Source organism: Elgaria multicarinata, chromosome 12, assembly GCF_023053635.1.
Source record: "Elgaria multicarinata webbii isolate HBS135686 ecotype San Diego chromosome 12, rElgMul1.1.pri, whole genome shotgun sequence".
Taxonomy (NCBI): Eukaryota; Metazoa; Chordata; class Lepidosauria; order Squamata; family Anguidae; genus Elgaria; species Elgaria multicarinata.
Genome location: NC_086182.1, coordinates 24,610,075 through 24,631,704, shown reverse-complemented (window position 1 = coordinate 24,631,704; position 21,630 = coordinate 24,610,075). Strand labels below are relative to the sequence as shown.

The window sequence follows — 21,630 nt, the reverse complement described above, 5'->3', positions numbered from 1 at the left end:
CAGCTGACTTTGCCGGAAGCAAGTCACTTGAACAAGGAGGCAATGAAAGAACAAGAGACCTTGGTTTTTAGACAGGCTAGCAGTGGGAATTTCCACCCTAGGATGTGTGAATGGATGACTTGATAGTTTTACATGCATGTGTGAAAGTGATGTCCTAGTTCTTTACTAATCAACCAGCACAGTTTCTTAGTATTCCATTGTCACCTGGCTAGGAGAGAAGGAGCCATATCATTGTACCCAAATACAGGAATCTTAGATTCCCCCCTCCCATTTTTTTTAAAAAAAATGTTACAAGAGTCGTGTGGGAAGATGTCATAAGGAACATCTCCCATGACACCGTTGGTAATGAAGGACTAAGAGCAGCCTTCCCCAACATGGTGGCCTCCAGATGTTTTGTGCTACAACTCCCATAGCCCCATCCATTGGCCAATCTGGCTGGGGATGATGGGAGTTGTAGTCCCAGTGATCTGGAGGGCTCCAGGATGGGGAAGGCTGCATTACACCATGTCGATTTTAGGTACTTTTGCTGCAGCCTGATGGCCATGGGGAGCTAGTTGCCTACAGTGACTGGCCAGGCAATGTCATATATTGTGTTGTGTCATTTGAAACCACCTGGAATCTTTGGATAGTTGGTTTTGAAGGGTTGTGGTTTTGCAATCCATTCAAAAATGCAGTTGCTACCTGGAACCTTAGCAGTAATACTATGATATAGATGAAGAAGTTTAGTGGTAGAGGCCGTCTCATTTGACTGGCACAAGGACTTAGATGCCAAGAGAATGAAGCAGTCTGGGAAACTGTGATGGAAGAAGATGGGAATTAGGAAGAAGCAGGCTATGACATGGTACTTAAGTTTGGGCACAATATCTTGGCTGCTGATATTACACTTAGTATCTTGGTAGATGATGGAAGTGGTAAACACAGTCTTTTGTAACTAACTCTAAGCAAGAAGTCTCCTTAAATTCTAATTAGTTTGATTGCAAGCTAAGATTGTGTAGGGAAAAGGAATACAGGAAGTTGACTTCTTCACACAGCACATGGTTAAACTATGGAATTGACTACCAGAAGATGTAGTGATGACCACAAATTTGAATGGCTTTAAAAGGGGGTTGAATAAATTTCTGGAATAGAAGGCTATCAGTAGCTACTAATCCTAATGGCTATGTGCTACCTCCAGTATACGAGACTGTAAGCCCAATAATGACTGGGTTCAGATAACATGATAATCCACACTCAAGGGTTGAACATTAGTTGAGTGTGGGTTGTTGTTGAATCATGGGTTATCGCGTTGTCTGAACCCAGTTGCACTAACAACCCACAGCTTTTTAACTACAAACAACCCAACAACAAACCATGGGTTCTCTTCATTGGTTGATCATGGTTAACAAAGGCTTCTACCTTATGGAATGCCCTTCCAACTGAGATCCATAATTCATCTACACTACTGTGTTTTTGCTGAATACCTTTCTTTCCGGCAACCATTTCCATCCTGATTGATGAGTCAATTCCAACCATGGTTTTATCAGTCTGTTTGCTTCTCCTGTAATGTCTTGTATTTTATCAATTCTATACATCAATAAAGATCAGCCAGTGGTTTTATAAACAGAATATGAATGAGAAGGTACACATGAGAAGGAAAGGTATTTGAGAGTTTGCAGCAACCAGGAATGTGAGTGTGTAAATGCAGAACATATGAGGCACTTGCTTCTCAGACAACTTGGACAGCTTGATCTTTGTGTGCATTGGCCTTGGGCAGGCCAAAGTTGGCCTCTTGCTTCTTCCTAAACCACAAGTACACTGACGCCAAAGAATCTGGTGTTCTTCTGGCATTCCCAAACTTCTCGAGAGATTTCTGGCTGCAGCGGTGCAAGTTTGAGAGCTCCAGTTTTCAAGTTGCCAGTGACCTTCCTGTTAGTCTAACCAACTGGAAAGCTCCATTCCTGCGGTGGTTTCTCCCGTTCTTGGTGAAACAATCCAGCCTTATGTTTTTAAGGTATCCTAGCAATTAAACCACTTCTGGGGTTTTGCAGCGGGTAAATGGCCATCCTACGAATTAGGAAGTCTTTTGCTTCCAAGGATTGTGGGCCACACTATGCACTCCGCCCCTTCCTTTACCCACGCTCCCCATTTCTCACCCAGCTTCTCCCTTTCATTCCTGGCCTTGGAGTCTATTACAAGTTTAGCTGACCCTTTCCCCCCTGCCCTCTTCAGTCTATCCTTTGGGGGAGGATTAGAGCTCTTTAGCAAAGTGGTTAGTGGGGATTAGAGCTGATTATCTTCAGGGGAGGCTGGCTGCTTGCGAGAAAGGAAGGGGGGTCTGAAGTTTTTGTGGAAGAGAATCCCTTGATCTGTAGCTATGGGGGATTTCAAGAAAACCTCTCCAAACTCTGAGAAGTTTGAAATGCAGCTCCTTTCTAAAATATTGACAGGTGCTTTAAGTAAGACAGGCAGGTGTCGTTTTCTCTTTCCCACAGAGTAAACATCAGGGATGGTCCTGCCATTATTTACTGATTATACAAAGTATTGTTTTAAAATCCTGTTTATCAGTTGAAAAGCCCTCTTGGAGTGGCTCACATGCAATTAGTAACACAATTTCTTTATTTATTATTATTCGGCGGGGTTGCCTGGGTGAGATTTGTGTATGTGTTTGGGGTATGTGGGTGGAGGGGGAACTGGATTTTATGCCAGATGTCAAAATGTCACAAGTAAGCCCTGGAAGAACATGAATGGCATGGACATTTGAAGATGGCATGGACATTTTGGGCTTGTGGCAGCTTCTTGCCTCTAAATCAACAGTTTATTCTGTAGTTGAGAAAGAAAGTTCAAAATGGTGCAGGCTGTCAGGGGTTTAGAGATGAGAATTGGTTAGGGGGAGGGGTCTCCTATGGTCAGATGTAGGACCTTTGCTTCTTACATAGATTATATTCCAACTGCCCCTCTGGAGCAGTCTTCAACAGCCACCATGGCCAATGGTCAAGGAGAATGGAAGTTGAAGTGTATCAGGTTGGAGAAGGCCACAGTAGAGTAATGTCCTGTCATTGTGAAAAATAAATAAATAGAATATAGCTCCTTGAACAAAGAAACCTAGCCTTTCTGGCGGAAAGTTCTGGCCTACTACTCTCTGCTTTTCTGCTGGGGAAATTGTGGGTGTGGGGGAAGTATGGAGGAACATTCAACTATGTGACACTCCGTCCTCTCAATCTGTAGTATGTAATGGTGCTTGGCTTTGCCAACTAATCATCATCATTGTGATCTCCGGAGATTGCAAGGGATGCAGGATTCCCATTTCCAACGCATGTGGTCTTTTATGTTGGCCTTCCCAACAGAGATCAAGCTAGGAAAGGCGGGTTTGATTACACACTTGGTGATGTCTTTTCTGTTGAGTTAATCGGCCATTAACACAGTCCTTTATATCAGGTTAGCTGAGCACTGATCCTTATCGTTCCTCTTATACATGTCTCTTGATTCAGATGGCTTGTGGGCAAAATTGATTTTTGAAAGAGAGAAAGTGCCTTTATAAGGTGTTTTTTTGCTTATTTCAAAACATGTTTATCCATTTCTCTGTTGTGGCCGAAGAGAGAGAGGGTTGGATGTAATGAAAGTGCAAAAGGGACAAGTAAAAAGATGCCTGCTGTTCATTACATTTCAGGATTTCTTTGTCTATGTATTAAATGCTCATACTTTTTAGAAGAATGTTGTATCGTAAGTGCCACATGAGCATGGACTGCACTTTGGGTAGCTATCATGTACATGGCTTGAATTGGGCTACAGTTCTCCAGAGCTTAGTCTTCGAATCTTTTTTTTTTTAAAAAAAAAAAACACTACAATGAGACATGTGAATCAATACTTAAGACTGAGTCTCTAAGCATGTGTAGAGCTCTTCTCTTGAGGGCAACCAATCACATATTTGTATATGGAAAGGAGCTACCTAGTTAGATGGTGTTACATCCAGGATTAGTTAACTTTAAGAAATTGCGCACTGGCCACATCAATGAAAATGATATTTATATTCTGTTAGTGGCATGCTTATATCATGTGCAAATAACCGAGGATGCTCCAGGGCAGGATCTACACTACTGCTTTATAACAGTTTATAACAGTGTTGACAACTGTTGGGGCCCGGGACACATTCCACACACCATTTTCAAACCATTTTCAAAGTGTTATATCCTGCTTGGTGTCGATCTGGCCATGATTGAACGTCATCGGTATTACACCCTGTCTTTTTGGCTTGACTTCCTCTTGATTGACTGGAAGCACCAACTTCTTAGGCTGTTGCTCAAAGCACGACATGCAGGCTTAGGTGCCTCACCAGAGAGGCTGCCTGCCTGGTCTCTCCCAGAATAAGGGAAGGGGTGGGTGGGCTTTCTGGAAAGGCTGTCCTTCCATGTGATCTCTCATAGCAAGCAATTAGGTGGACAGGTGAATGAGTGGCAACTCCAGGGATCTCAACTTCCAGATATCTCCTTTGGAAGAAGGCTTAGAGTGAGAAATTGAATGTGGGTGTGAGTGTTCCTCCAAAGAGCTTTCTGGTCCCTCTCCCACTTGCTGCATTTGCCACAGAGTGGGAGTAAAGCCAATGTGGCAGTGAAAGTGCCCACAGGGGCCCTCCCAGTGGTGGAGGGCTTAATTTACTGGCCCTTCCAATCCACTGCCTGAGTAGGGTATTCACCCTGCCTCATGGGAAGACTGGCCCTGGAAAGAAATGGTTAACAGAAGGCCGTGCATGGCAAAGTCAAAGAACCATATGAAGGGACAGCAGCAGGGCTTTGAAGTTGACCATGAGCAGGTAGGAATGGACACCCAACTGGTCTAGTCTTCGCCATTATGGTGAGATACATTGCATTTCTATTTAAATGATAGTAATTATTTTTAAATTTGCATAAACACGGTATGCAAATTGGTGTCCTATTTCTTCCGGGAAGTGCGTTTTCCTTTGGGGAACACAATAGAATTCATGATCAAGTATTTAATTGGGTAACGTTCTCTCTCTCTCTTTCTCCACCTAACCCACCTCACAAATATTTTGTTTGTTTGTTTTAGGACTGAATAGAAAGGGGGAGAGAGAGCCCCCCCAAAAAAAAAGATCCTGGGAGAAAGGATGGGATCAAAATGTAATAAATAAAATAAAATTGAATGGCTTTCTGGAATAATGGGAGTGCAGTGTTTTGATTAAGTGAAAATTCTGTGTAAATGGTTGCTAGGTATTGTTATAATCACTGTTATCTTCATGCCTGGAACAAACAAACCAAAAGCTTTACTGCAAAAATTGTATGCATCAGACTGCCACTAAAGACGCAGAGGAGCAAGGCTAGTAACCAATGATGTGGCAACCATAGACCACAGGCAGATGTTGCAAAGGCAGCCATCAGCACTGCAACACAAGTGAAATAAGTTGTGTCCCCCCCTTTTCCCCTTTTCCTAAAAAAATCGAACATCTGGATATTCCTTTTTCTCTCCCACCCCCCCTTGCCGGCCTGACTGTGCAAATGTTGGGAGCCCTAATTGGAACAGGCCCATCTTGGCTTCTGCTTCCTGCGTGGGAGTGAGAGGCAGGCCTCTGTGAAAACAGTTCAAAAGTGCAGACAAATTTCAGCTAATCCTGCCTAAATAAATTGGGGGCTCAGCTGGGTTTATTTTCTCAAACATTCTCTCTCCCCCCCCCCACCTTCTCCCTAACACGACACCTGGAAAACTCCCTCTCTGTCCTGTTTCTGGAGTGAGCCAATTTTTGCCTCAAGTTGGAGGCCACATTGATCGCAAGGCCGCCATGTCGGGGGACCTTCAAGGTAATAAGTCAGCCATTCCTTCCAGGAGGGCCTTGATAATAAGGCCCCTTCTGTTTGAATCACCTTTTTCATGAGAAGAGCCAAACTTTAATATGCTCTCCAGTGTTGTGTGGGAAACCTAAAATTCTCTGCTGATCTACATCATCCTACTTCTTTGTACAACCACTTGTATTCCCATTAGAGGACCGAGCAGTACTTATTTGCTAGCCTCAGCTGTATTTAAGTGCAGATAGTAAGTTTAGCTGCCGTGTCTGTAGTGTGGAATGCTCAGTTAACTGTCTGGCAACTGGTATAAACTACTTGTGACCCATCCGGTTGTAGTGGAACCATTGCTCGCCGGGTCCAAGTACCAAATTTCTTTTATTAGCAGGGATGATAAGGTGACCATTGACCAATTATGAATCTCCCAAAGAGAGGAAATGTATCACCAGGGGGGAAAAGAACAGAGAGGGCACTGATCTGCATAGAATTTCCATTTGCTAATTCATATGTCAAGATGCAAATTTAGAAATCATTCTTATAATTTAAAAGAAATATAGTACATTTCACCACAGTGTGGATGATTGTGACCAGGTGAACTGGATGCTTGCCTGTTTAGTCTGCTGTCCAGCTGCTAACTGCAAATGCCCACAGTATGCAGGGTTCTTTATCTTAAACTGGAATTGTACAGAGCAACTCTTCAAATAGAGGATGCTCTCAAATAGAGGACAGTCCTCCGTAAAAGATGACACATGGCTACCATAAGGGACAATGGCATCATCTGGCACCCTTTTCAAGCTGCCCTGCTCCCTCTAAGCTTAGCTGCGATCCTCACAGTAGTTGGGGAGGAATGAATTCTCCAAGGAAAAATAGCCTGTAGTGAGATCTATATCTATCTATCTCAGTTGCATTTTGAGATTCTCCTGGGCCTGTGCATGATGAATGTCTGCACTTCAAAATATACCTCTACACCAGCGATGACCCCGCAAATGCCACTGTGGTCTGATGTTAGCAGGGCCTTTTCAGGGTTTGAGAGGGCTCTCTGTTGGCCTGCCTCCTAAATCTGTAAGACTTTGTGGGTGTATCTGACATCAGCAGGGGCAGCATCCTTAGGGCAGCAATGTTGTTGTTGTTTTTAAATGGATACTGTTTTTATACTGTTTTTATGTTTTTTTTTTAAAAAAAATTGTATACTTTTAATGTTTACTATTTTTAATGTTGTAAACCGCCCAGAGAGCTTCGGCTGTGGGGCAGTATATAAATGTAATAAAATAAATAAATAAATAAATAAATGAGCACCAGGTGACCAGATCCCAGCACCTGAATTTTCCCACAATGCCCAAGAGTGACCTGATGTTGGAGGGGGGGGGGGTTGTCAGAAAATTAAGAGGTCTGGATGGTTCTAAGACCCAACTGCCCAGCACAGGGGCAGGGGGCACAACAGACCTCAGTGAAGCAATGTGGTTTTCTACTGGGGTAGAGGAGCCCTGGTATATGCATATACAAGTTACATTAGATAGCTTTTCCTGGTATGTTGAGCTATCAGAGGTTTCCAGGTGGAGTTTCGAAGAAATCACTGGGAAATGAACATTGTTGATTTTCTCATAATCAATAGTACCTTCTACAACACTGTAGCCAATCCCAATTGCTTACATGTATATAGTGTTTACTAATTAGAAATGTCTAAGTTGAATGTGAATGGTGATTTTAAAATTTAAATGTTTTCCCCTACAGATGAGGGACACCTCATATATACGAAACATAGAGGTTTTGTGTATCATTTCTTTTGGCAACAGGGGTTGGAACCATTGATTAATGTGGTATGTCTCTGTGTGTTTTTCATCCTTTACTATTCTTAATGTTAAGTGGACAGAGCAAGCCCATGTGCAGTGCAATCGTAAACACTAGTGAGATCCACTGTGTTGAATGATGCTCACTCTCGGGGAAGTGTACATAGGACTGCAGCCTTTGACATAATGGTTATGCGGATGGAAAGGTCTTTGAAAGAAGCAAGGGACAACTAAGAGGGTGGATGTTTTTCCAAGGTGACTTTAAATTTCCCCTTCTGAAGTACCTTACCTTACTCACAGTCATAATAGTGAAAGGGTGATCTCCCCACCCCACCCCCCTCAGGGTCACTTCAGCATGATAAAAGATGATAGTGATCTTGAAGAAAATTCACCTGGAGGCTCAGTTGGAGGAGCTGGCTAAGTGAGGTGGCTGGAGTGCGGAGCACTACCTCTTTTAGAGTGTGCCAGGGATGTCTCTGTTTGCAGGAGTTCAACTGGTTTCCCTCGTGTTGCCCACCCAGACTGTGTTTTGGTTCCAGCTGCGGTGCCCGATTCGATCTGCAGCAAGTTGGGCCAGTTCATGGATTTTCCTGGAATTGTGTGTTTTTTGTTTCATTTTGGAAGGTTCTGCAGTTTGTGCAAATTTCTCAGCTGCCAGTGCAAATTACGGCCAAATTTCTGCAAATTACACCTGAATTTACTTAATTTGCACAAATCTGGCCACAATTCGAACAACTCCAGCTATAATTTGTGCAAATTTGGCCATAATTCGTGCAAATTCAGCAATAATTTGCACAAATTCAGCCATAATTTCTGCTGATGGCTCAGAATTTGTGGATGTTGCAGAATTCTGCCCACACCTGCATACACACACACACACACACACACACACACAATAAAACACTCCTCCCTGAAAATTACCCCCCCAAGACAATCAGGGTTTTTACAAGTATTCATTAGCACCATTAGAAGGTGAGTCATTATTATTATTATTATTATTTTAATAAAGCCTGACTATGGAACAGGGCACAATTTTTAGAAGGGGGGGTTACTGCCCTTCCTTTCCCAGCAACAATGCCCCTGAGACTGCATGCCTATGTGTCAATTAAGATTTAAATTGAAGTTGTCATGTCACAAATTTAAAAAGCCTTAAAAATGGGGTGAACTTAGGGTGACCAACTGTCAGGATTTCCCCGGATTTGTCCTGGTTTTTGTTCTTTCCATGGTGTCAGGGGGGATTTTCGATAATTTTCAATAATGTCCTGGAATGATACACCTTCCTCTTTAAGGCTGCCATTAGCATGGCAGGAGGGAATGACATGCTTTCTTGAGGCACATCATTCCCCCACCCCGAGCTCCAATTGAGGTCTTAAAGGGGAAAGTGGGTCATTTGTGGACATTATAGAAAAGGCCCCAATTGGAGTGGATGGTGGTGGTGCAGAATGAAATCCTTTCCCCTCCTCCACTCCAATCGGGTTCTTTAAGGTGGCGGGGGAATAACATACTTTCTGCAGGACTCAGAAAGCTGCTTCCCCACACACACACTAGGTGTCCTCTTTTTTGGTTTCCCAAATATGGTCACCCTAGTGAACTAGAACTCCAGGTCGGGGCGTCCAGCTACAGCCTCCCTGGTTACAACCCTAAGTAAAGCTTGTGAGGTCTCAGAAGCATCTCGCGAGCTGCTGGTGGAGTCAATACTGAACTAGATATCACAAAACAATACTTCTGTTGTTACGAACATTAAGGATCCTTGACTTAATACTGTTTTTAGGCCTTTTCTATACCAAATTATGGCATGATCATTGCAAAATGGCCTTGGGCTTTTTGTTTCTTGCTTCTCTCTGCTGCCTGTTTGAGAGTTTAGGGGTGTGTAAAACAGATGGAGTTGCTCTTAGCCTCCATGGCAGTGATACATCAGGTATCTTTTTTCTGGCTGGTTTGAGAGTTGGAGTTAAGTTGGGGAGTGGGGCAGAGGGAAGAAGGAAGTCAACAGGGAGTTTGGTCCTTGACCTCAGTGTCCATCCATCAGCTTCCAAGACAGGAGAGGCAACAGAAAGGTTGGCCAGGTCAGCCTACTCCTGCTGTGACCAACCGGACATCAATTTTGGCCTAGCTACTGTGTAAGGCAGAGCAAGAGCACAATGGGATATTTGATGGTGTACAACCTTGATTGGGATTTCAATAGTAAACAATATGAATGGCTACTGTTATTTATCCCATGGAAGCTGGAGAAAAAAATGAACTCTCTCTCCCCCCCCCCTCTTAATTCTAATCTCTGGGTGTGTTTTAAGTATAATTAGATTTGCTTAAACAAAAGACCTGTAGTGGTTTGATATTACAACAAAGCCAGTATTGTTTTAAGGTCAGATTCTTTGAAGTTCGGAATGTTCCTTATTTGCTTAAATAGTTTACCTACGTGAACCCAATGAGAAGACATTCCTACTGGCTGCTAGTATATTGCAACACATACTCCAATTAAATTTTTGAATTCTTGGCCATGAAGATATTGGAAGGGGGACAAAATGGACATTTATCTGCATTTCCAGCCATTGCTTGCTCCTTCCTACTGTTTTCATTAAAATATGTGTTTGGACGCCACTTTGCAGATATTTTTAGGTGTGCACCCAGGGTGATTGAAGTGTATGCTTAAACTGTAACATCTAAATGTGATCCATACGTGTTTGCATGCATGTGTATATCACATGCCTGGGAGCCAGGAGTGGCTACGATGACTGCTTGTCAAGCGTGGTGACACACAATGCTTGCCACATGATGTGAGAAACGGCTTAAAAAACCTGACCCAACCATCATTGTGAAACTACAGCTATGGTTGACCTTGGCTTGCTCTTTCAAGGTCAACATCTAAACTTTTCCCCCTTGCCTGTTCAAAGCGTGTTTTTATCACAACATAGTTGCCCTGTTATCTGTTGCAGAATAATGTTGCAATAGTAACTCTATATTTTGCTGATGATCATGCATTAAATTTGAACCGTTTGGCGTGCCGAGGGAGTTTGCACTGTATCTGCTCATCTACATCTTGCATTGTTATCTAATAAAACTCAGAGTTATTCATGTATAACTGAACTTGGACTACTACAAGAATTGGATATTATAGGCTCTCATAATGTCTTTTATTATGCATTCCTTCCATTAAGTTTCCTTAACGCCTGTTTAAAGCAAGGCAACACCTTCAACCCTTCAGGCTGCAATCCTAAACATACATATTTGGAAGTAAATTACATTAAAATAATAATAAAAATATTATATTTAAGTAATCATAGTTAGGGTCAGCACGTAAAACCCTGTATACTGCTGCATGTTGAGGCTGAAGGGTAGATTGTGCAACTTGATCTTACGCATGTTACTCAGAAATAACTCCCATTAAATAAACACAGGACTGGGCTTCATGCCCCCCCCCATCCCCATTTATAAATTCTCATTTAAACCGATTTGCTTAACGTGTAAAAAGAACTTTCAGCAAGAGCTGTCTTTATTTTCCTTTAATAGGTGTTGGTTGTGCAACATAGCAGAAAAAAAAATACTTGCTAGCATTTTGAACTGCGACGGAGTGGGGGGGGAGCATGTTGAGATAGGCTCAATTCAAAAACTGAAAGGTGATAGTTGGAATTCTTAGAGGTGGCAATTTTTAAACAAAGCTCTTTATTTTAGAAATATTTTGTTACATTTTTAACTAACACCCCCCCCCCCCCAAAGCATCTCTTATATGGGGCACAATTTAGAACAAAAGAGTACTTAACGAATAAACTTCATGGAAAACACACACACACACACACACACAATAATAATAATAATCAGGAATAATAAAAGATTAAAAAAAATGCTGGCTTGGATACATATTGCAAAATAATTAACAATTCAGTATCCTTTAAAGTGCTATGCTGTACAGGGCAGAATCTACAATACTGCTTTATAATGGTTTGTAATGGTTTTGACAACTGCTCGGGCCCAGGGCACATTTTATATACCATTTTCAATAAGTTTTCTAAGTGTTATATCCAGCTTGGTGTAGATGTGGCCCATGTCTACACAGCCATAGGCTCCATTGAGTGCAATGGAACTTATTCTCAGGTTAGTGTGTATAAGATTGCAGCCTTAATTAGTATTGAACTACTGACATGAATCTGAGTGGTCTTTTGTATTTCTAGTTATCCAAGTCAAATTACATTTAGAACCAGGCATCATTTCCCCCCTATAAAATAGTAATTCAATGCTGTACTAACCATTAATTAATGTGAATTTCCCCCCATCATTAATATCTCCCCAGATCTTGTCATGGCATCATTGAATAGGGGGAGGCATTTTTTTGAAAAAACGTTGCTGCAATTTGGAATTTGGCTGCTATTAAGAAGGGCAATTAGATCCTTTCTCACCTGTAGAATTGCTTCCTGCTTCTTTACACCTGGGAAGGTTACAGTCTTGTTTCTAAAGGTTGTAATCCCAGATACCCAATTTACTAGACAGGAACTCATACTGGGATAAACTTTGAGTAAAAATGCACGGCAGTGGGTTGTATACCTATTTCTGGTGCATTACACAAGATCTGTTGTGCACATGTGCTCCTGTGTGTATGTGTGTGTGTTTGAAGATGGTTAGTGGCAAAAAAAAAGGGATAGATCGTTTTCCCCTTAGGCTGCTTTCGAATCACTCTCCCATAGCCAGAGAGCAACACAGCTGCCCTCTAACCAGACTGCAAAGGTGATCAGGCAGTTTGTGGGTGGTCTCTTGTAACCTCTGAGCACACTAAGCCCATCATTAAAACACAACAAGCTGCTTAAGGCTAAGAGAAAAGTGTACAGGACACTTTCTCTTGGCGTTATCTCGAAGCAGAAGATGGATGGCAGAGATGGTTCGGGTATGTGTTTATTTCTCCAGAGCCTTGCTAATAAAACCTTCTAAATATCCAAACGACATTCTTTAAACAGTGTTTGCAGTCTGTTACTTATTCTCCTATAGCCTACATATCTTTTCCCACACTTAACTCCCCCCCCCAAAAAAAAAACCCCACACCAAGCCCTTCCTGGTAAGCTCTGCAGGGAGATGAACATTTGTAACATTCTACTACGAAATATTTTAGCAGACCCTGACTTTCTTTTTTTTGTTTTGTTTTGCATACTTGAGAAAATACAACGAGGTTGTCAACCCTGAATATTCTGAGAACTGATGAGAAAGGAGTACATCCCTCCCATCTCCATAATAAGCTAGTTAAAAACAAACAAGCAAACAAACAAACCACTTTAAAATGAACGAAGGTTTCAGTTCTGATTTCCTAAACCGTCACAAGATCACAAATGGATCAGGTTGACTGCATGGGTAAAGGAACTAGGGAAGATCTTGCCAAGATAATTAGTCTAATAAAGGGCTTGAGAAAATGTTCCTGTTGGATCCCATCTTTCTTTACAGCAGTGATGTAGAACTGCAGGCCTGGGAGCCAAACGTGACCTTTCTAGGGTCACAATCCAGCCTTCTGGGGTTGCTCAGACAGCCACAACAATGTCCTCTGGTTCCACCCGCTTTTCCTAACCACGGAACATTCAATGTTCTCCCAGCTTTTATGCAGTTTCTCCCCTATTCTTAAGGGTTGACGTTCCTGTGTGAAGGCTTAGTTATTGGTAGTAAGAGCTTTAAGCTAAAATATGCTAATATCTTGGGCATGTTGGCCCCATCCCCTTTGCCCTGCCCATCACTGGAATGTGGCCCCTGAGAGCTTCTCCAAATGGAGTTTGGCCTTCAGGCTGAAAGGGGTTTAACACCCCTGCTTTACAGACTCAGGCAACCACAAGGTAAGAGCAGCACCTTGAAGCCTTCTCATTCAACCGTCATCTACACTGGCCACCTTTGTTATACAGACAACCTTGCACTTCTCGTTTCTCATTTGTATTTGCTAATTCATTTAAATCTGTAGCAAATGTAAATCTCTACATTCACTAGCATTGCAGCCGTGTAAGAAAGCTTTTTGGTCCTCAAGTAGATGTCCGTCATAAGTCTTTCAAGAGTTGGCATCTGGACTGGGACCATCACCATTCCTGCCACCACCCTTGGATCAGCATCTCTGCAATTTTTTCTCTGTCTGCGTCAACTTTGTCTATTTCACCCGCCTGTCTCCCATCTTTCTCTCCCAGATATGGAATGTGCGGATGTGCCTTTGTTAACTCCAAGCAGCAAAGAAATGATGTCACAGGCGTTAAAAGCCACATTCAGCGGCTTCACAAAAGAACAGCAACGACTGGGAATTCCCAAAGGTATGGTTGGTGCAATTCAAATAAGTGTTCACAATAGCTACAAATTGACATGTTCTAATACCCTTTCTTGGTTTTGTGCCAAGCGGGTCCAGAGCCATTTCAAAATCTCCCTGCAGCAACTTCACATGCAGTATTTTTGTTGTGGCTGCTCAAGAGTAACATGTACTTCGTTTTCCTTTCGGGCTGCAAAAATGGTGTACATGATGTCAATAGGTAGAACTGTGAACCGATTAAAGAAATCAACAATTATACGAGTTTTAATACATCAACTGAGTAGTAAATCAATTAAATGTGCTTACAAGGAAAACACACACAACAACTTCCTCAGATTTATCTGGGAGTCCTTTGAGAAACCCTGTAGCACAAGATAAAGTAGCTGCTATCTCTTTATGACATTGTAGTTCATGAACTCCTTATGCCAACTTTCTCAACCTTGGGTCCTCCAGAAGTGGCTGGGGGATTATTAGAGTTGCAATCTCAACATGTCCGGAGGACACCAGATTGGGGAAGGGTGACTTGTGTTAGTACCATACAAGATGGAATATACATTGTGTGTTTTTGTCATCTTTAGTTCTATTTGAAGGGGCCTTTATCCCATTATAAGAGTGCATGAATTACAGATGAGAAAGTTCTAAGACCCCAAAGTTTTGTTTAACATAGGACTTTATCACCTTTGATCCAGCCTGTCCCAATGAGTTGTTGTAGCAAGACAAGATGGCACACACATATCTAATGACTGCTTTTAAATTACTCTATTCTGTTTGGTTTCTTGGTGCAGATCCTCAGCAATGGACAGAGACCCATGTACGAGACTGGGTGATGTGGGCTGTGAATGAGTTCAGTCTGAAGGGCGTGGACTTCCAGAAGTTCTGTATGAATGGAGCTGCCTTGTGTGCTCTAGGAAAGGACTGCTTCCTTGAACTGGCACCAGACTTTGTAGGAGATATTCTTTGGGAACATCTGGAGATCCTGCAGAAAGGTAATTTGTGATGGTACAACTGCAAAACAAGACAATTCCAAAGAAACACCTGGAACACATTTCTCGGGAGCGTGGTGGAAAACTATGCTATACTATATTTTTCTGGATTTTCCACACCCAAACCCAATGCTGTGACCTCTACACCACTTTGGTTTTGCCTGGCAGTGTTCAGTTCTGTTCTCAGCTCAAATGAAACATAGAGAAAAGAGCCCCATTGGCAAACATGATTCTTTAAAATTGTTCCCTGGGGAGTACGGGGAGCATAGAAAATACAGCTTTGTTCAGTTGACTTCTAGCATTGACAGTCAACTGGGATAGGGTACAACCCTATTGAACTGTTTTGGAATGGTCCTAATCAAGACACACTGGAAGGGCTCAGGGAGCAACTCACCCTTTCCTTTTTAATGAGGTCTTACTAGTATTTTGGAACACAAGAAGATGCCTTATAACAAGATGAGTATTGTCTTGTGCGTAATCAAAGCATGTGCTTAATCGCTGAGTGCGTTTCTCCTCCACTCTCAACCTTAGCCTTCCCCAGCCTGGTATCTTCCAGATGCTCTGGACTACAACTCCCAGCATTCCTTTCCATTGGCCATGCTGGCTGGGACTGATGGGAGTTGAAATCCAAATCTGGAGGGCACCAGGTTGGGGAAGATGGCTCTCTCTCAGTGTCACTGTGCACAGCCATTTGTAAGAGCTCCTCTGCAGCTTTTCAGTCCAAGGCCAGAGACTGAGTTTAGTGTAGAGGTTGATGGAAACAGAACCAGCAGTACTATAAAAGGTCTACGCTTGATACATAGGAACCTGGCTTATATTGTACATGGAATTCCCCAAACATTTTGGGTAGGTGGGCAAATTTGGAATTTTGAAAGTGTATTTTGTGGGCACTGGCACAGAATCGCTGCCGCGAGGGCGGGGCTTGCCCTTTCGTAGCATGGTTGCCATGGTGGGCAGGCTGGGCACCAAACACTAATTCCTCAGAAGGCAAGACAGAAAAGTAAACTAAGTAATCTAAGTACATGGCAGAGCCTTAAAACAGAAAAACACTCTTATGAACTCAAACAAAGACGGCACAAGAGGACAGCACTTCAATTTGCAGCATTCCAAACTCCCATTTTTTTTTAAAAAAAAATAATAATTAAAAAATCTTTAAAAATAGTAGTCAGGAGAGGTAGAAAGTCTAGTAGGTGCCAAGTGAGGTGTCCGTGGGCACCTTGTCACCCACGGGCACCTTGTGGAGACTCCAGAAGAAGACCACTGGTCCATCTGACTTTGAATTGTCAACACTGACTGGCAGCAGCTGTCCTGGTTTTCTGGCAAGATTCTTTCCTAGTCCTAACTAAAGATGCCAAGGATTGAACCTGGGGCCTTCTGCATGCAAAGCATGTGCTCTACCACTGAGCTATGGCATTTCCCAGAAATGTCTTAATGCACTGGCTTTAATCTGCGGGTTTCCTGAAAATGTGTACAGGTCATTGGCATCCAATTAATTGGCAATTAAATGTGAAGTTTCACGTTGCAACCTCTGGCTGTAAAGACTCAAATGGAGTGCATGCATGCAAAGTCTTGGATTTAGATATGAGTGTTCTTTGCTGCAAACCTGTGCAGTTCATGGCGTGTGATACTGCAATATTAAAATCTCCTTTTACCAAAGGTGATGGGAAAGCTATTCCTGGATTATGCTGGATTAGCTATGAGAGGCAGAGCCACACGCATGCCTGAACAATAAGACAAACAAAGTGAAACCAATTGTAAACAGTGTGCCCACAAAGAAGTTTGCAAAGCGTTTTGGAAGCTTCTGTAATAGGCATAGACAGGTGTGTATTATACTGTTTTGCGAGGTAGGAGTGGATTGGGGGAGTTTTGCCTCTTCTATGAAACCCACTGAGAAATGTAGAGTATTTTACCCTCCTGTGGCTTTCTGAAGGTAAACATGTTGGGTTGTGGGTTCTGCAGCCTATCTTAGGTAGTATTCTATATTTCCGGTATATATATATATATCTTCATTAATTGTAGTACAAGTTTGTAGCAACAGAAAGAAAAGTTATATACAGAGCACTGAGACTTGAGTTTTCATGAACACCTTGACATTAGATGCCATGGGTCCAACTGTGATATCCATTCACAACCAATGTGGGAAATCACTTCCAACAGGGGAGGTAGCTTTCAATGGTGGTTGTAATGTACGTCGTGAACAACTCCCATTATTCTCCTGCCAGAATGGTATGTTGATGGGGATCATGGGACCTGAAGTCCAACACATCTGAAGGACACAGTGGGCCTGTTCAGACAACACACTAAGTCCTGGTTAGGCTGCTAAGCCTTTGGCAACAAATGGTTAGTGAGCATGTTTAAACGATGGTTATGTAGCCACCATAGTTAGGAATGGTTCACATGACACTCCAAGCCATAATGTTTTGCTCAAAATGCTTAACCACCATGGCCCATTGTTTGGAAAAGCCTGGTATAGATGGATCAATGGTTTGACTGTTTAAGGCGCCTTCCTGTGTTCCTACGATTTATGCTCCTGTATCACTTCCTATGTTTCTATGATCACATGCAACATGTATATTTGGAACCTCCTTCCTAAAACTGAGGATGTGATTTATTTATTTTCAATACTCTGCAGTAGAACTTTTTGCACAGTTTTAAAAGCCAAGAAAGTGTTCATTCTTTAAATTAAAGATATGAGAACATGGTGTAGGTTGGAGGAATGGAAGAGTCCTGTGATGTTTACCCTCAGTTCAAAATTCACCTCAACAGCATGGAAACACCAGGCTGTGCACTACATGCTTGCGTGTAGTGCACACTACACGCGTGTTTGTGTGCATGGGCGTTTTCATGGGCGTGAGTTGGGGACAAGCTGCATCAGAAAGCTTAACGTGCAGTTTCTTGGATGCTCCTTGAACCCTGAATAATAACAATCCCTGGTGCTCAGCCTAACAAATTTAAGTACTTATTCTCTCAAGAGGGGAAAATGGAAAAGAAACAGAGTAATTACCAAGGATAAGTTCTGGGAAATAAGACCCACCCTGGGTAAAGATGGACAGGTGGACCTGCCAAGCTGAAAGCAGACTACTAGCTATGCATGGTGGCCCCCAGAGGCTTGATAAACCACCTGCCTTTGCTGCCTGCCTAGGACTGCCAAGCAGAGGGGTGGGTGGTTGTCAAGGACCTGGCTTGCTGGCATACATGACTAGCAGGCTGGGTTCTTTGCAGGCCATGGTTTGTGAGGACCTGCCCTAACTGTTGGCTCAGTGGGATTGTCTAAAGCCAAGGTCATTTTTGCATGAAGACGATGCTTCCGAACTTTAAAGGAAGGCCCTCTTCCTTCTCCTGCAGCCTTTCTGTCCTGCATTACCTCACGTATTGGGCAATTGCATCCGGCAAGCAGAACAACAGAACGGCGGCAACTCTTGTTTATTTCTGCTGAGGCCAGACAGAAGCTCGCCAGAGATAATGCACATTCATTCAAAAGGACCTAATTTTGGCCTCCCCTCCTGGGGACTGCAGAAGGGGGAAAAAAAAGTATGTCCAAACAAAGCCAAGTCTTGTGTGAACTGAGAAGCCAGCGCCTCTGTGCCCTCCCCCCTCCTCGTGATGTCTGCCAAGGCACAGTGTGGATGACCACAGGGAAGGGTGGAGACCAGGTTGCAGTGGTCAACTTTCCACTGGGCTTGCAGTCAAACAGAGGGCAGTGCTGACTGTTGGGAAATGGGGTTTATTTTAGGGGGTGGGAAACAAAGTTTGACTATGCCCAAATAGATGAAGATGAAGACGTCCCTCCTGCCTACTGCCACTTTTGTCCCTGTTATATACCCTGTGGTAGGTGAGTCAGCCCTGGCTGAAAGATTTTGAAATAGCTGGCAGAGCTGGAGGCCAGTTAATAAAAGCGACTGCTATGGTGTGTAGGAGAGCTGTCCGAGCATGACCCAGTCTGCCTTGACCCATTTGATCAAGCTGATCTCGATGCTCACTATGACAGACTTTACGATCTTTTATCAATGGGACTAGAACACCCTTCCCCAGTCTGGTTCCCTCCCGACGTGTTGGACTTCAACCCCCATCACTCCCTGCTGGGAAGGGAAAGGGCACAGAAGATGGGAATGATAATGGCAGCTGCACTCCAACACTTCTGGGGGCAGCAGGCTGGGAAGGCTCGATTAGACCATGATGGGTGCACAGTAGGTTATTTGCATAACCACCTACCCAGCATAGCTTGCCACCCACCATGGATAAGTGTGATGTGTGAACCCGGCCACAGTGACAGCATTCCATAAGTGATGATATCTCACCTTAACCTACCTTACCAGGTTGTTCTGAGGATAAATCAGGAAAACTGTAAAGCACTGTACTATGGAAAATGTTACAGGAAATAATAATAATAACCATTATTGCTACCACCTAATTGGTATATCCCCTTTCATCTCTCTCTCTCTCTCTCTCTCTCTCTCTCTCTCTCTTTCTCTGTGCAGAAGAGTTAAAGCCATATCCAGCGAATGGAATGAGCACCGGTTACCCAGAATCCCGTTATGCATCAGACTACTTTATTAGTAAGTCTAATTCCTCTCCCCCACCTCGTTCCTTATAGACCAAGAAGCAGATTTCGCTGCCAGACAGTTGGAGGGAAATAAATTGTTCCAGCTCGTACGCAGAATATTGGAAGCAAAAGAGCCACGTGGTCTGTCCCTTGGGGGACGCATGTTGGAATGTGAACTTGGGACTACAGAGACCTGGAGCTAAAATTAGGGGAGGAAACATAGTTCAGTGAAAGAACATGTGCTTTACATGCATATATGAGAAAGAACCTTTTCTGCCTGACACCCAGAAGAGCTGCTACCAGACAGAGGTTTTGTTCATGTGGAACAGTCAGCCAAGATTCTGGTGAATCCTGGCTTAATGTGAATGAACTACGTACGCGCTGGTGCAGGCAGTCCATTCACTGCCCCTTGGCTCCTCCTGCTAGCACCAACAGCTAAACAAAGCAGGCATGGTTTGCTCAGGATGTCATCCAAAACCCAGGATACTAGCTTGTTGCTACCTTTACAAACCAGCATTGTAAACCAGGGTTTGTCCTTGGCTTACAAACCCTGATTGATTGGCGAGCAATAGTTATGATTCATGCAAATGCAGCCAGAGTCGACAGTGCTGTCCTAATACTCGGCAAGTTGTCTCACCTGATTTGTTTGTTTTATTTGTGATGTATGGGAACACATACTCAAGTGTCATGAGTCTACCTGATGCCCTTCAAATGTTTTGGACTACAAATCCCATAAGCCCCAGAGTTGTCCAAAACAACAGGAGCATAACAGGTTGCCTACCGCTGGACTGGTTTCTACGATACAGCTTCATATATATCCTGACACATGAGTATGTCTTACCATAATGTTAGGAGGAAAAAAAACATTGAGGAGGAGTTTCAAGAGCTTAAAATGAGATTTTAGTATTGCTATGTGAACAGCTTAGGGACTTTATTATATTAAGTGGTACAGAAGCTTCACAAATAAAATGAATAAGTTAACAAGCCCATTTCAGTTGGTAAAGGGCTACCTGATCTGTGATATAGAAGTAGTCATAAGCCATGGAACTCTCTGATTACTCTTAAGTCAAAAGGAACAATAATAATGATAAAGTTATCACCAGTAGAGGCTAGTGGCTCCAATTTCAGTGGCACTGTGAATCCATTCTGCTCTGGCCAAAACCCAGAATGGATCCACAATCCCACGCTTAGTTGAAGCATGCATGTGTTGCAGCAGGCACTCATGTTAGAAGAAACATTCCCTCCTATAAAAGAGAAAAGGGGAGGTATCTCTTCAAAAATGGTGGCTGCCATGTTCAATTTGCATAAGTGCTTGTTATAAAAATAATTACCTTTTTTTCCTTTTAAAGTGTTGCCTGTTTAATAGGGGTGTGCACAGACCCCCCGCTCCGCTTCACTTGCAGATCCGCCATTTTCCGGATCGGGCCGCTCCGCCCACTTCCGCTCCGCTCCGCCCGGAGCTCCGGATCCGGATCCGGAGCTCCGTTTCCCCCCCCCATAGGCTTGCATTGAAAGCTAAAAAATTATACAACTTTTTTTCTGTTCAAGTTAGAAACCTCATGTTTGGCACCATGACACTTCATGGGGATATACACACGCATGCCAAGTTTCAAAGCAATCCCATCATCCCCTGATTTTTGGCGAATTTTTGAAAATCGGGCACCCCACACACAACATCCCTGCAAGGTGGGCAGGGGAGGAGGGAGGGAAGGCAGGCAGGCATGCAGCTGGCATTTCTGGGGGCATAAGGAAGTGAGCCAAGGATAAGCCAGTAATGCATATAAAATGGAATAAATCAATCAATAAACAAAGGAGGGGTGGAATTAAAAGCAGCAGTGTTGCTCAATAAACAACAAGAAGAACTTTTTTTAAAAGGCTATATCTGTCTTTTACCAGCAATAGGGGGACGTGCCTGGGGGAGGGGGAAGTAGCTGCCAGTTCAAGACACTGACAGCCACAGCTCTGAGAAGAAGTAAAACGCTCACTTCGACTCAGAACAGGCATTGCTCCACCACTGAAAAGTGACCATTCACTTCAACTCATGATAGGCATTGCTCCACCGTTTTACTCTCTTTGGAAGGCTCTAATGGCCTTCCAGTGCAGGAGAGAGTGGGGGCACGTCCACGATGAGATGCCCTAGGGGAGCTCATCCCCTTGCACCACATCGATTCAGTTGTTCCCCAAGGTTAGGGTGGGGAGCAGTGCTGTGTTTCTATCTCTTATTCTTGGCTTAGTATATGATTTCAGGTTGTGTTTGTGCATTTGGTGGGGCTACTGTGTTAAAAAACACGGGGAA

General features: G+C 43.2%; 1 protein-coding gene across 2 annotated transcripts in view; it reads left to right on the top strand.

Moving 5' to 3' along the window:
- ETS1 (ETS proto-oncogene 1, transcription factor) overlaps positions 1–21,630 on the top strand; it is a 121,184-nt gene that overhangs the window by 70,845 nt on the left and 28,709 nt on the right. For both annotated transcript variants that reach the window (XR_010026027.1, XM_063138826.1), the window contains 3 exons: positions 13,696–13,815; positions 14,594–14,794; positions 19,270–19,347. Coding sequence is in view for 1 of the 2 variants with exons in the window: in XM_063138826.1 (XP_062994896.1) it covers positions 13,696–13,815; positions 14,594–14,794; positions 19,270–19,347 (399 nt within the window). In the remaining variant the exon portion in view is untranslated. The remainder of the gene's footprint in view (positions 1–13,695; positions 13,816–14,593; positions 14,795–19,269; positions 19,348–21,630) is intronic.